This window comes from Caretta caretta, chromosome 4 (genome assembly GCF_965140235.1).
Source record: "Caretta caretta isolate rCarCar2 chromosome 4, rCarCar1.hap1, whole genome shotgun sequence".
In the NCBI taxonomy this organism is placed as follows: domain Eukaryota; kingdom Metazoa; phylum Chordata; order Testudines; family Cheloniidae; genus Caretta; species Caretta caretta.
This window is the reverse complement of record NC_134209.1, coordinates 99,748,862-99,764,872: the sequence shown is the minus strand read 5'-3', so window position 1 is coordinate 99,764,872 and position 16,011 is coordinate 99,748,862. Positions and strand designations below refer to the sequence as shown.

At 38.6% G+C, this 16,011-nt stretch overlaps 1 protein-coding gene across 4 annotated transcripts in view; it reads right to left on the bottom strand.

The window, feature by feature from the left end:
• Nucleotides 1-510: 510 nt before the first annotated feature.
• LOC125635899 (cyclic nucleotide-binding domain-containing protein 2) overlaps nucleotides 511-16,011 on the bottom strand; it is an 82,109-nt gene continuing 66,608 nt past the window's right edge. Inside the window, exons 11-16 of one of the 4 annotated variants that reach the window (XM_075127912.1) lie at nucleotides 15,271-15,335; nucleotides 13,654-13,717; nucleotides 12,961-13,010; nucleotides 7,283-7,342; nucleotides 5,947-5,994; nucleotides 511-898 (exon numbers count right to left, since the gene is read on the bottom strand). In XM_075127912.1, coding sequence (XP_074984013.1) covers nucleotides 671-898; nucleotides 5,947-5,994; nucleotides 7,283-7,342; nucleotides 12,961-13,010; nucleotides 13,654-13,717; nucleotides 15,271-15,335 — 515 coding nt within the window. In that variant the 3' untranslated portion in view covers nucleotides 511-670. The remainder of the gene's footprint in view (nucleotides 899-5,946; nucleotides 5,995-7,282; nucleotides 7,343-12,960; nucleotides 13,011-13,653; nucleotides 13,718-15,270; nucleotides 15,336-16,011) is intronic. The other 3 variants (XM_075127913.1, XM_048848245.2, XM_048848246.2) reach the window with 3 other exon arrangements.

The window sequence follows — 16,011 nt, the reverse complement described above, 5'->3', positions numbered from 1 at the left end:
AAGAAGAAATATAAAGTATACCTATACAATGCAGAACTCCTTGTTTTATTCTAACATTAATATCAGCCTCAGCTCTACCTCTTCTATTGTTCCATCCATTTCCCCATAATGGTAAACTGGCACCACACGGTATTTGATTGTCTGCTCCCCTGACTTTTGTTTACAAGAGGCTTATCAAAGTTTTTATAATGGCATCCATCTAACATGAGTTTTTACAGTGTAGAAGAAAACTAAAATCTCCATTACAATGTGCTGGCTGGTTTGTTTGCACTGTGGCCACAGCAATGATACTCAGATACTGACTATAGCCAAACCAATAAGAATTGTGGCACACCTGGAGTGGTAGAGGAAGAGCTAGGAACTTCAACATACTATTTAAAAGAGAAGTGTAGGACAAAAACAGGTGATTTTTAGGCTCTGATCTTCGAGGGCAGCAACTCCCATTGGAATCTTTGTTGGCTCTTAGGATCAGGCCTATTGATCAGAAATACTTGCAGTTTTATACAAGGGAACAAACTTTATTTAAAAGGCATATAACATGTCTGCATTATCCTGTGTGTATATAGTCATGGACAGTACATATTTTCCCATTAGCACATGCTTGAGTATCATCATTATCTCATTCACTAAAAGAAGAAGTATCTGGCCATAAGGCACCACCATAGACACCTTAAAAAGAAAAGCGAGCTGAAGTTGGCATAGCTTGTCTCTCAAGCTGTTGTCCAATAAGGTTGGCCTTGTAAGTATTCCAAGCTTGATGCCTAGTATAGTTCTCCATAATCATGCTCTCTGAGGGGTAACTTTTCACCAGCTCGAGAGCCATCTTTCTCGACTTGACAGGTGCTTTGTCTAGAAAAAGTTTTTTGGGAATAAAAATGCACTCTGCTCCTTCACTGATCTGTGGGAAAGAAAAAACAAACAAAACCCCAGAATAACTGTATTGGACTAGGCAGTGCTAAAACTTCATACTGTTGTCTCTTCCTATATCTTCACTGTAAATTATTAATTACAAATAGGTTTATAAATGCATCTTAATTTATTACAGTGTGTTCTGTATTTATGTTATGTATCACATTAAGAATTCTTTCAAAATCAGTTCAGAAAGTTGATAGACAACATATAAGAGTTGCCCAGCCATTATGTTTTTTTTCTGTAGCTCACAGATGGAAAAGACCAAAAACACTATTATCCAAAATAAAATGGTTTCCTCCTTTAAAAAAGGTTAGGTTTATTTTTTATCTTAAGGATAATGAAATCTGAGTTCACATTTATGAATGTTGTGATCGCTTAAACTAGGATTAAATGGAATTATCATACTGCTCTGGATAGAGAGTGATGCTGATTCGGTAAGAGAAATTGCTTGGATTTAAAATGATAGCAGGGAAGTAAATACATTCTCTTTAGCTTTTAAGGAAATTTGTCAGTTTTCAGGCCAAACCAGATTTGCTAATCCAAGTTCATATAGGACTTATAGTGGACACTGGCTGCAACCTTAAATAGAAAGGATATCCCTCCAAAACAAATGTCATACTTAGCATGTGTGTAACACTGTTTTTTTAAAGCTCTCGTAGCAGGGTGGCCTGCCCCTATCAGGGTGAGATTTTTAACTAATCAGATGCAGCTGAGATAAAACTGGACGTGGTTTTGTATAATATCAGATGCCATTCTGAAGAGCGCATTGCTCTCTCCCAGTTACTGTGACCTCTCATGCATCGTGCATCTGAGGTCATGCCGGTTGGGGCAGGGCAGTGCGCTATAAAATAACACCCTGTTCGACATGCTCTTAAAAATGGTCCAAGTCCAAATGTCTACACCACAATTAAACAACCCCTTGGCCTAAGCCAAGTCAGCTGGCATGGGCCAACTGCGACTGTGCAATTGAAGTGTAGACATACCCTTACAGCTCTCTATTCAGTTTTAACTAAGGGCTCATCTACACTGTGCCTCGGTGTGGAATATGGGAGCTTTGGAGTAAATTGCAAAGTGCATTAAAGTGTTGCATTGTAACTGCCCTGAGTGGACAGTGCTAGCGCAAATGAAGAGGTTCCTAGTTCTTGGTAACGTACTCTTTGAAATGGGACTATGAACGAGGCACCTCTTTGTTCATGCCAGCAATGTACACAACAGATAGTTACACCCACACTCTGATGCTCTCTATAATTTACACACACCACTCCACAGTCTGCGCTACAGTATAAGATGAGCGAGAACAGATGAATTCAAAAGCAGAGAAGGGGAGCACAAGCAAACAATGAAACAATACTGGTCAGCATGGTAAGCCAGTCACATAACTTCTATCTTGACACTTTTTTTTATATATTCTTAATGGAAAATGTCACTTTCTGTACTTTTCATTTTTATCTAATGTTAATCTCATAACACTACTGCCCTCACAAGCAAACATTCCTTATTTAATTTATTATCCATTTATTAATATTAAAAGCACTTGTTAACATTTTTATCTCTACCATCTCTCTCTAAACCTATCTTGTATATCTATTTATATATGTTAATGAAATTAAGAAATCTGATATTATTTTATAATGGACTAGAATCTCTATTTTCCCACAAAGTGAATGCTTCTGAGTAGCCTTTCAGTATGACTATAACCAGAACCTACTGGTTGGTTTTTCAGAGGTGTTCCTAGTAAAGTCATTGGGAGTTGTATGTGCTCAACATCTTTGAAAATCTGGCCATATAGTCTATGTATGATTTAATGGCAGCATCCATAAAACCTTGAGAAAGAGTCCCATATTTACTAGATTCATGAAAAGTTGAGCTCTTCAAAACATTGTCTTTGCTTCATTATTAATTAGCAAACAAATACCCCAAGTACTCATTTTCTTAACAACATACTGATAAATACAACAATCACAAGTAAACTTCCAACTGTGGCATACTAAAAGAAATTTGCTCATAACATAAAAACTCTACCAGTTCCAGACACTAAGAATCTTAATACAGTTGTGTGTGTTTATAGAAATGTACTGGAGAAACCAACAAAAAAAATTACTGGGACAAAAATGATGGTTTTAGAAGACAGCAAGCAAGTCTCCTTGATCTGCTGGGACAAGTCAAGCCCTGATTCTACAGCATGAATCATTAGTTGTCTCTGCATTGATGCACATGTACAACAGTACAATGCTCTGAAGAGAGCAGAAATGTCAATGCTTGCCAAGTAGGATGCAAACTGAGCAGTTAAAATCATCCCTACCTCTCCTACTCCTAGTCCCTACTTCAGTACTCAATCTGTTTTCTTTATAGTTGTTCTTTCCCAACTCATAAGAGCTTGAAGAAATGACATTTCTTTTTGTTTACAGCTCTGTATGAGTTTATTGAGCAGCTCTTAGGCCAATGAGGAGAGAAGTATCTGTGGTTCTTTCTTCAGTACACTGCTCATTATTACCAAACAAGTTTGTCTGCTAATGATGAGCAGTGCACTGAAGAAAGAACCTGACCAGGCTTGACATACTTACTACACCTAACAAACTGTTGTCATGATATATACCGAACGGGTGGCATGATATAATTCATTGGAAAACTAATAACTCACTGATCATTAATATTTTTGCATGTAGGTATGGAGTATGTACAAAGAGTTATGGATATGTGCTAGAATTATATTCTTAAAATGTGTTTGGCAAGCACTGCTTAAGCCCAGTCTGTCCTAGACAAAGGAATGAGTATTTTGTGTCTGACCTGCCTGATTGTCAGGCAGAGACAATGAAGGCACATTTACTTAGAAGGTAAACAAAGCCATCAATCTAGCGAGTGGAGGAGAGAGCCTCTGGTGTATAAAGACAGGGAGTCTGAACCACTACGTGAGGAATTATGAATATTCAATGATACTATGCTTTAAAGTCTGTGACCTAACACAGGGAGAAACAGGTTTCCCCCAGACAGGTGGAAAGGCAGCTATTTACCTGTCCCCATTGAAATTAAGCAAAGTGTGACCAAAAACAATGGAAAACTCCATTTACATACAAATCAGCAGGGGGATGGGAAATCCACAGGAAGGAAAGGACAGCATGAGGTAATCCTAAGTCTGGGGACAAAACAGTGAGTTTGTGAAGATATAAGGAAAGAGAAGGAGCCATCTTGACATCCATCACTAGACAGACACAAGGGGCTGGAGCTCTTGCGAGCCTAGAAAGATGGGCCCTTCAGCCAAGGGGGTTGAAGTCTCTGGGACTGAAAGACTGATGGGGAAACTACCTTGAACAAAGATTGCTGAAGTTAAGTCTTAGTAACTAGAAATCACTTTCCACATTTATTTGCTTGTAACCAATTCTGACTTTATCCCTTATACTTGAACTCACTTAAAATCCACTCTCTTTCCATTAGTAAACTTGTTTTACTTTTAATCTAAACTAACCCAGTGTTTGTGTTTGAATTGAAGTGATTATTAACTCCAGTTAAAGCAACACATTGCTGTTTTTGTCTCTTTAAAAGAGCAATGGACCTTACTACTTCTCTAAACATTCCTGGGACTGGACATTTCAGGGTAGACAGTTATGAGGAAATCTGGGACTGGAGGTGTATTGGGGTCACTAGGCTAGTAGTAACCAAGACTGGTGGACTCCAGAGTGTGGCTGTTGTGTAACAAACAGGCTGCTAGAGTCAGAGCTGCTGAACTAGGGCTGCTTAACACACAGATACTCAGTGCATGCTTATCTGTCCAGACAGGAAGCAAGCACAGCAGAGCATTTTAAAGCACTCAGAGTTACAGGACCAAGTGGTGAAACAACCTTTCACTGGTCTGAGTTGCACCCCAAAATGTGACACCTGGTCAATGATGATCAAACTACAGGAAACTGCACACAGATGTTAGGAGGCTTTGATAGTATTTTAGCTGTAATGCAATCTCTGTGAACTCAAGAGATGCAAAGTGCAGCTTGTTTTTGAAAACCACTGAATAGCTGAGACAATTGCTTTTTGGAATAACACCCACTTGTTGAGCTAGTATAATAGGCCCCATCTAAACAGCTATGACAACTGTGTTGTGACTACCATGTTTAAATGTGGTTTAAACTCTATTATAATCTAAGCAGGTCAGACTAGTTTCACCAGACAGTGTAGATGTGGCTAAAGTTATGGTTTAACCATTTAACAATCATGCTTTATCCCAGGTAGAGACCTAGGATAGAGCGTATTCTTTTTGAAGTTCTTTGGTCTCATCCAGATGTGTTTGCCAAAATATACTGAAATCCAGTTGGGCCAAGATCAAGTTTATATCCTTCTTGAGTATGGCTTGTGTAGAGAGGGCTTTTTTCTCTTTCTTTTCCCCGTGTCTTTTATTAAGTGGGATATAATGGTGTACAAACTGCAAACTATATTCAGGAATATGTTGGAGAACAAGAGCTGTCACAGGTAACCACAAGCCATAGCTTTGTCTATTTCAGTGACCATTGGTGCAGGTAATGGAGGGGATGAGGACTATTGTCATCAATTTCCTCTTTCCCAACCATTGGACCAGTCACAGCTTTCTTCTTCACATCTGCATGATCACAAAGAGGGAGAGAGCCCAGTGGTGATGCCTACAGAGCACATAAGCAATTCAAGATGACTTCCTCAAGATTTTCTTCTTCTTTTAATTTTTAGGCTCATTTTTCTTATTAAAAGAAACAGGAACATTCAGACTAAGAACAAGTCCTACTGGAGGAATGGTAATTACCACACAGGCTTTACTGTGACAGGCTCACAATTACTGGAAATGCCTATTTTTTACATATATTTTGGAACTGAATATGGTCTCAGCCCAAACTGCAGCAATTTAAGTACAGACTTACATTTGTCTAAATATAATTTTTTTAATTTCAGTGCAGAATGGCAGCTGCCTCCATTTAAATAATACGTCCAGTTGGTTAAAATCTCAAAAAAAACCCCAAAACAAAAAAAAACCCAAAATCCCCAACATTTTACTACCCTCCCTTCCAATCTTCTTACCAAGCTGAACTGAAGGCGACAAAACTTGTCCATTGTTTCTCCCAAACCCTACAATGATAAAGAACTTTTTAAAAAGTTAGCATGATTTAATATAGGGCCAAACTATATGAATTTTTTCTAAGTGGAAACCATTGCAATTTAGTACAGCACAAGAAAAGTATAAGCCAAATGATGTAAAAGTATAAGCCATCCTCTCTGATGGAATGTCTACTCCAGTGTAGTGCAATATTTCAATTTTTAAAAGTTGTTTTCTTCTCCTTGGTAATCCATGAGAGCTGGATAAGTGACCCTCCTCCCCCTTGCTTTCAGAGGAAGGATACAGTCACAGCAATATTTCAGTGTAGGAAATATAGACTGTAATTCAGGAAAGCACTTATGCATGCACTTTACTTTTAAAAAGTGCTTTAAGCCCATTGACTTTAATGGGAATTCTCATTTACTTAAAGTTAAGCATATGCTTAAGTGCTCTGCTGAATCTGGGCCTATGTATGTTATCGGCATATATCACAAAAAAAACATATAGTGTAAGTGATGTATGGACTGATTTGAAAGTGACCATTACAATAATTTTTAAATTTCCTGCTTGTTTGTTTTTTTGGTGGGGTGGGATAGGACAAACTGCTAAACACCAACTTAAAGTAATTTTCACATGGCTTTAGATGTTATGTGGAGGAGAAACTTGTACCCAGGGACTAGCCAATATGGTCTCTGCCCTCCCTGTAGCTCAAGCACTACACAAAGGTTGTTGTCGGTGTTAGTGTCTTAAAAGTATGCAAGGAGGAGCTATGTAGTGTTCAAAACATGACCATTTATTTCTGCCACTGTTGCCTCATTGCTGCACTCTGTGATATGAAAAGTTCTCAGGACAACCATAGCTTAATCGAAGCTTTTGCTTATGCCATTCACGGCAGATGCTGTTTCTCCATAGAGATGTGTCTTACCACCTATTCTCTATCACTGTAGTTTTCACAGTAGTATGGATAGAAATTAAGAGTGAAGAATATGTCACACTTAATTACCTCTTTGCCTGGAATGTGTATAGAGTTGAACTTTTAAAAATATATTTTAAACATTTATTTATTTAGCTTAAGAGTTCTGAAAATATTTTGCTAAAGCACCCAGCGACTTTTGGTATGGATTGCCCAAATTCTAAATCTATTATTATTGGTATAAAAGCTAAGAGTAAAGGAGGGAATGTCCTGGAATCAGGACTCCTGGGTTCCGTTCCCAGTTCTGTCAATGACTCACTGTGTCACACTGGGAAGGTTACAGCTATTTTTTAAATACACAAACCTACACACACAACTTCACAACAGATTTAATCACAGAAACTCACAAAAATGCCACCTTGTTCCAGAGCCCTTATCTTCAGGAACTGAGGAGCTGATGAAGCCACCTGCAGAGAGAAGACCACCATGAAACACTTATGACCATTAACTGGAAAGAGGTAAAGCCAGAGGTAAAATAGGAGCATGCTTGACAAAACATCTGAGATCTCTTTACACCATTAAAGATATTGTATATTGTCAGTATTATTTAGATGCTGCAATCCAAATGCATTGCTATGTTAGTTACACCAGAATATTAAATCTAGGGTTACTGATATGTATGTCTGTATTTTAAATATGTCATGTTTTGAAACAGAGTGGGCCAGATTCCCTGCAAGTGTAAATGGACATAGCTCTGTTAGCTGCATTAGAGCCGTGCTGATTTACACCAGCCAAGGAGGGTCCTGTCTATAGAGTGAATATGGTACAAACGATTTCCTTTATAGTACAAGGTAATCACCAGAGAAACTGATTTCTGTCCGAGAATCTAACAACCACTACAGACAATTTCACAGTCACACCAGTATATAAATGTAGTCTTTACAAATCCACACATCAATGTTACTTTTACAAGGAGAAACCATCAATAGTATGTATTAAATCATTTGGAAAATGACAGCTAGTATTCTTTCAGTTCAAAAGATGTATTCTTAAAACTAAACCATTAGGCATGTGACTTTCAAAGCAATAGGAGTAGCAATGTCAAGTTCTGAAGTATTCTATTAAGTTACAGCAAACTATTCTTCTGGCACAGATTTATAAAATGTTTTTTTAAAATATATCAATTACAAAACTAGCAAAATTTAATTATAGGATATTCTAGTAATTAGGGTAAGGAAAGGAATCTAGAAAGAGGAAACATTGTTTTGTAGTACTTTTGTAAGTCTTGGGCCCCATTTCTGCAAAGACTTTAAGCACACGGGTAGCCCTATTGAAGTCAATGAGGCTGCTCACTTATACAAAATTAAGCACATGCCTAAATATTTGGAACTGTGCTCTAATGGTGTCAAGAAACAACTGTACTGTGATCAGGTCACTCAGGAAGGCTGTGCTTGTAATGCAGATGGGCTTACAGTAGAAATCGTGTTAGAAGTTTAGTATCGGGTAATAAAAAAGGGGAAGAAAATGATAAAAGCAAAAATGGGATAGCAATTTGCCAATAGTAGTTATTTAAATATGAGGTGAAGGGAAGTTAATAAGCAAAGATTTAGATTTGACTAAATTGGTGCAACAAATCCTAAAGGAGGAAAATATCATTACAATATAATTAGAGATTGAGAAGGAAAATTGTGTACGTTTGTTTTAATCATCATAAGTAATGGGAAGGAAATGTCTTGGGAATGAAAGATTACCAAGAAACATATTCACAAAAAGAAAAGGAGTACTTGTGGCACCTTAGAGACTAACCAATTTATTTGAGCATGAGCTTTCGTGAGCTACAGCTCACTTCATCGGATGCATACCGTGGAAACTGCAGAAAACATTATATACACACAGAGACCATGAAACAATACCTCCTCCCACCCCACTGTCCTGCTGGTAATAGCTTATCTAAAGTGACCATCAAGTTGGGCCATTTCCAGCACAAATCCAGGTTTTCTCACCCTCCGTCCCCCCACACACAAACTCACTCTCCTGCTGGTAATAGCCCATCCAAAGTGACCACTCTCTTCACAATGTGTATGATAATCAAGGTGGGCCATTTCCTGCATAAATCCAGGTTCTCTCACTCCCTCACCCCCCTCCAAAAACCACACACACAAACTCACTCTCCTGCTGGTAATAGCTTATCCAAAGTGACCACTCTCCCTACAATGTTCATGATAATCAAGGTGGGCCATTTCCAGCACAAATCCAGGTTTTCTCACCCCCCCACCCCCATACACACACAAACTCACTCTCCTGCTGGTAATAGCTTATCTAAAGTGATCATCAAGTTGGGCCATTTCCAGCACAAATCCAGGTTCTCTCACCCTCCGCCCCCCCACAAACAACTGGAAAAGAAGCCCTTGAGGAATTCCACCATGATTTCAACAATTTGCATCCCACCATCAACCTCAGCCTGGTCCAGTCCACAGAAGAGATCCACTTCCTGGACACTACAGTGCTAATAAACAATGGTCACATAAACACCACCCTATACCGGAAACCTACTGACCGCTATTGCTACCTACATGCCTCCAGCTTTCACCCTGACCACACCACACGATCCATCGTCTACAGTCAAGCTCTGCGATACAACCGCATTTGCTCCAACCCCTCAGACAGAGACAAACACCTACAAGATCTCTGTCAAGCTTTCTTACAACTACAATACCCACCTGCGGAAGTGAAGAAACAGATTGATAGAGCCAGAAGAGTTCCCAGAAGTCACCTACTACAAGACAGGCCTAACAAAGAAAATAACAGAACGCCACTAGCCGTCACCTTCAGCCCCCAACTAAAACCCCTCCAACGCATTATTAAGGAACTACAACCTATCCTGAAGGATGACCCAACACTCTCACAAATCTTGGGAGACAGGCCAGTCCTTGCCTACAGACAGCCCCCCAACCTGAAGCAAATACTCACCAACAACCACATACCACACAACAGAACCACTAACCCAGGAACCTATCCTTGCAACAAAGCCCGTTGCCAACTGTGCCCACATATCTATTCAGGGGACACCATCACAGGGCCTAATAACATCAGCCACACTATCAGAGGCTCGTTCACCTGCACATCCACCAATGTGATATATGCCATCATGTGCCAGCAATGCACCTCTGCCATTTACATTGGTCAAACTGGACAGTCTCTACGTAAAAGAATAAATGGACACAAATCAGATGTCAAGAATTATAACATTCATAAACCAGTCGGAGAACACTTCAATCTCTCTGGTCACACAATCACAGACATGAAGGTCGCTATCTTACAACAAAAAAACTTCAAATCCAGACTCCAGCGAGAAACTGCTGAATTGGCATTCATTTGCAAATTGAATTCTATTAATTTAGGCTTAAATAGAGACTGGGAGTGGCTAAGTCATTATGCAAGGTAGCCTATTTCCCCTTGTTTTTTCCTACCCCCCCCCCCAGACGTTCTGGTTAAACTTGGATTTAAACTTGGAGAGTGGTCAGTTTGGATGAGCTATTGCCAGCAGGAGAGTGAGTTTGTGTGTGTGTGTTCCCGGGGGCGGGGGGGGGGGGTGAGAAAGCCTGGATTTGTGCTGGAAATGGCCCACCTTGATTATCATGCACATTGTAGGGAGAGTGGTCACTTTGGATAAGCTATTACCAGCAGGAGAGCAAGTTTGTGTGTGTGGTTTTTGGAGGGGGGTGAGAGAACCTGGATTTGTGCAGGAAATGGCCCACCTTGATTATCATACACATTGTGAAGAGAGTGGTCACTTTGGATGGGCTATTACCAGCAGGAGAGTGAGGTTGTTTGTGGGGGGGCGGAGGGTGAGAAAACCTGGATTTGTGCTGGAAATGGCCCAACTTGATGATCACTTTAGATAAGCTATTACCAGCAGGACAGTGGGGTGGGAGGAGGTATTGTTTCATGGTCTCTGTGTGTATATAATGTCTTCTGCAGTTTCCACGGTATGCATCCGATGAAGTGAGCTGTAGCTCACGAAAGCTCATGCTCAAATAAATTGGTTAGTCTCTAAGGTGCCACAAGTACTCCTTTTCTTTTTGCGAATACAGACTAACGCGGCTGTTACTCTGAAACCTGTCAAGAAACATATTGATTGTTCTTGTGGGAGAAGATTACAGTGCAATAACTGACCAGACCTACAGCTATATGACTAACATTGGCATCACTTTTTAAACCTAGTCTGGGAACAAGATAATAAACTGGACTAACTGAATGATCAGTATTAATGTTTGCCGGGGTGCAGTATTAAAAGAAGAAAAAATGAAACCATTAAAATACTTTATGAATGTAGGGACTGTAAGGAATAGGTTGTGTTATAGAATATATCCTGTAGGATATTAAGAATTTAGGTCCAATTCAGTAAAACTCTTAAGCATTTGCTTGAAATTAAGTGCTTGAAATTAATCACATTAACTCTATCACTACTGAACAATGCACTTAAGTATGTTGCTAAAATTAAGCAGGCGCTTATGGGAATTGCTGAATCAGGGCCCCTGGGATTAACAAATAATTTGTCTTGTAAATAAAATTATTTTGACATTGTGATGTGTACTAATTTTTCCCCTCCCTTATTCTGTTGGTGATACCCTATGAGGTAAAATCACAGGAAAAGCAATATGAAATATGCTATGTTCTTTCCATCATTCCCAAAAGTTTGTCCCATACAGGAGATAATTCAGAAAAATGTCACAGCAACGGCAACTATAGGCTTGCACAATTATGTCATTGTTGGAAACAGACCTTTCTCCTCTCTCCAAGAATGCTATGTCTGGGAATGAGAACGTTCAAAGTAGTGAATAGTTGTAATACCAGGTTGGAGTGAGCATGGTAAAATCCCTGGTTGCTCCAATCCAAACCTAGCTATATCCTAAGCCCATTGATTTGAAATCAATGGAATGACTCCCATTGAGTTCAATGAGCTTTGGAACTGACTCTGTGGGCTCAATCCTGTGAGGTGCTGAGCACTCTAGTCCCAATCCAGCAAAAAACTTAAACATCAAAGGGGCCAATACGTGCTTAAGATTAAGCATATGCTTAAGCGCTTTGCTGAATTGGAACAGAGTGCTCAGCCCCTGAAGAACTTACTTAGCCATAAATTAATCAAAATCTTTTTCAGGTATGTATACATCACATATAGGGTTTGGTAGTAAACTATGCTTATTGCAGGTACAGCGTTCACAGGGTGGGATTTAAAAGATGCCTTGTAATGATTCCCTGTACTGGCTTGTGCACCATTGCCTATGAATAGTTGTTAAAAGATCTGTTAAAAATTCGGGCTCAAAGTACGACAAACATTAGTCATAAATTGAAATACAGATGCTTACAGGATGATGGTAATAAAGTTAAATATTTGAATTTAACTTGCAATGTGCATAATGGATCAAGATATTATGCTTATATGTGATTAATCCAGTGATTAAGGTATGACTTGCGTGAGAATATCCACATGAATAAAGTTAGGTATAGTCTTAAATCTTTGCAGGATTGGGCCCCATAGGGTTTGACTGGCACTTACTAAGGTCCTGTATTATAGGTGCCTAGTTTCAATATTGATAACAAAATTATCTTCTCAGTATAGAACCGAATTAGATCCCAATCCCACAAAGACTTTTGCACATGTTTAACCTTACATACTTTGTGAGTAGCCCCATTGAAGCCACTGATAGTGCGTAAAATTAAGTACATGCAAAAGTCTTTGCAGGATCAGGGTCTTCAATAGGATTACTACTTTTTGATAATACTTTAGTTATTCTATCAAATTTAATGATCATTTCTTGATAAATTTGCACATGCCAAGTTAAATAAAGATGTTGATCTTTCTTACCATCATATAGGCATCTTTAGTTCTACTTTTATTTCTTTTAAAGGTTTTCTTAACCAAAATGTAAATTTCTTATAAATTTTTAACAGAGAATTGAAGTAAATTTATAAGAAAGTTTTGTATGGTTCATTTATTTTAATTTTATGTTGCAAACGTATTCTCACTTTCTCATTTAATGTTAAAAAACAGATTCAAGAGAAAAATGCAATATTTTAATGCCTTTTGTTTCCTGCCACCTCTCTTCGTCTCAGCATCTTTTTCACCTAGTCCTAAAAAAAAACAAAACAAAAAAAACCTCACAATCATGACTTTTAAATTCCCTTGTTTTCATAGATTCTGTGGGTGAATAATTTGTGAATTAGAGATTTTTCAGAATAATTGTTTTAAATTGCACAGAGTAGAAAACTAGCTATCGCTATTTTTGTGCAGAGAAATATTTTAAAATACAGAAAGGTACATCTACAAAAGGTAGGTGACAGCTCCACTTGCAGAAGAGAAAATTATAATATGCAGGGATAGAATTAGGATTTTTACTTTCACTATTTCCACAGTTCCACACTTTTGACTTAGATTTGCTAAATTAGTATTTAAAATTAGTAATTTATAAAATTCTACTTATTTTTTTATCAGTTTGTCTGCAACTATGTGGTAGCTATAAGGAAAAGAAGTTCCAATTTGGAACGTCTCAATATGCTTTTCAGCACTGTATGTTGCTTTCTGACTAGAGTGACCAGACAGCAAGTGTGAAAAATTAGGACGGCGGTGGGGGGTAATAAGTGCCCATATAAGACAAAGCCCCAAATATTGAGACTGTCTCTATAAAATCGGGACATCGGTCATCCTATTTCTGATACACTTGTCACTTCAGACCATGCTTACCTTCTATTAGATTTGCATGCAATGCCTCATTACCTTTCTGTTCCAGATCACCAAAGGCTCTTCTATCCCTGAGCGAATAACATAGTACCGCAACTGTCTATTAAATCAATCAAGGAAGATGTTAAAGGAACCTGTATTTTAAGCAACTTGTTCATTTGTTTTAGGAAAGTATCCGTCTTCTTAATTAACTTTGCCACTATATTTAATTAACTAGGGTTTAATGACAGTTGGTAAGCGATACATTAATTAACTTAGGAAATGATTCATTTTCTCTGCCTTTTTATAATATTCTTGTAATAAAATCAAGTGTGGCATGAGTAATCCAGTTAAAGGCACACTGTCATTTCATGCTATGTAATATTACAATCTGAACACCATGATAAAAACAGTATATTAAATCAGAAATGAGTGAATTATGCTATATAATCATGAGTAAGGTATAGGAAAAGAAGAATATTTTCTTTTCACAAATTCTGTACTTGCTCAGTTCTGCACAGCAGACATCTTACTGTTAAAGTATTTTTGCATACTCAGTGTTCTCAAAATGCATGCTTACCACCTTACAATATGTTTAAGATATTATTTGATTATGATTATTTGTTAGTAATTATTCACAGCCTGCCTTTCATTTATGTGCACACCGTTGGTGCTATCCAAATAAACAAAAAAGAAACAAGCACACTATTAATGGGACCAGACCAGCCCTGCTCCCATTATCTTCAGTTCTACCAGCTTAGGCACAAAGGCCCAGATTCATAAAAGTATTTAGGAGCCTAACTCCTCACTAGAGGTGTTTACGTCCAAAATGTAGGCACCAGTCAGACCCTCAAAACCCCTTCCTGGCTGCTACCTAGTCCTGTAGGTACCTAAAATTCCCTAGCACCTAAATTCTCTCTATTAAAATTTCTGCCACTCAGCATGTGCACAATGCCTATCTCATGCTTAAGGCCCAGCATGATCTTCAGACCAGGTAAAGATAGCTGGGGCAATGCTTATCTCGCCTGTGGGGTCCAATCCCGTGGGTTTGCTGAGAGCACGCCTATGGGATCAGGCACCACCCAAAAATCCAGCTGGATGAAGCGATGTCTCCCTCATCATTTTTAGCTCACTGCTTAGAGCACTTACCCAGGATATGGGAGACCCAAGTTCACTTTCCCCCTCTGCCTGATAGAGAGGATTTGAACAGGGATTTCCCACCTCTGAGAAGGGTGCCCCAAACAGTTGTCTTTGGGATATTCTGATGTAGTCTCTCTCCATCTCTCCTGTTGTCCCTGTTCCACTTTGGATAAGTACTTAAATAGTCATTGAAGCAGGGGGATTAAACCCTAGGTCTCTCCCTCTCAGGTGAGTGCCTGAACCTCCAGGATATAGAATCATTCTCATTCTCTCTCTCAATGACTATGTAAGTGGGGCAAGTAGAAAAGTTCTGTCAGCAGGTATCTATATTCAAGGGCTTTCACGATCCTCTTTACTGGCTGTTGCATCTTGAACTCAAGGGATAAACTATAACAGAAGATCCCCTTCACTGGTACATGAAGAGTTTAAAAACTTCTGCAAATCTGCACCATAGGAAGGGGATGATGCCACCCTCCTAAGAAATGACCCAGAAAAGGAAGATTCTAAACTAAGAGGTAGAAATGGTTGTCCTACTTGAGGTCTTTGTCTTCTGGGCATCTGGGTAAGAGGTGTTCTCTGAGCAGCTGAATACAGAGATCCTAAAATCAAATCAAATATGACTTTTGTAACAGCGATTTGAGATATTAACATAACAGATATTATAATAAAGCCTTGAAACTACATCATTATAAAAGTCAGGGTGACTTAATTTGATTTTGTTTTGTTAATTTAATTCCCAATCTAGAGAGAGAATTTGACAACTCACACTGTAATTTGTAGGACTTAATTTGATGTTGTTTGCTGGCCTCAATATAATTTTGTTTTAATGAAAAATGGAGATTTTTAACAAATAAAAACAAGAAGAAAATAAAAGTAAGTCAAGTCACTTACATTAGTGTTACCATGGAAATTATAGCAGTAAGCTTTGACATCACTTTCTTTCCTTCCATGAGGGGATTTGCTAATTTAAGACAGCATATGCAAAGGATGCCCTCACTTCCAGTTACATGATCCTAGGAGATCTAGCTTGTTCATTAAGAACTTGGAGTTTTAATTAACATTTTAAGTATGGCCACCAGTTTTCACTTTAGAATTCTATAGTCCCTCCCAGCTCCATTGCACCACTAAGGTAACAACGAACTCTTTTCTTAGATTTAAAAGATGCTCCTTAGTGGATAGCCCACAAATGCTTGATACTGTGACGCTACACGTATTTCCCCTCCCAACTCCCTGTGGGTGCTTCAAACCCAACAACCAAGATGTATGTGTAACTAC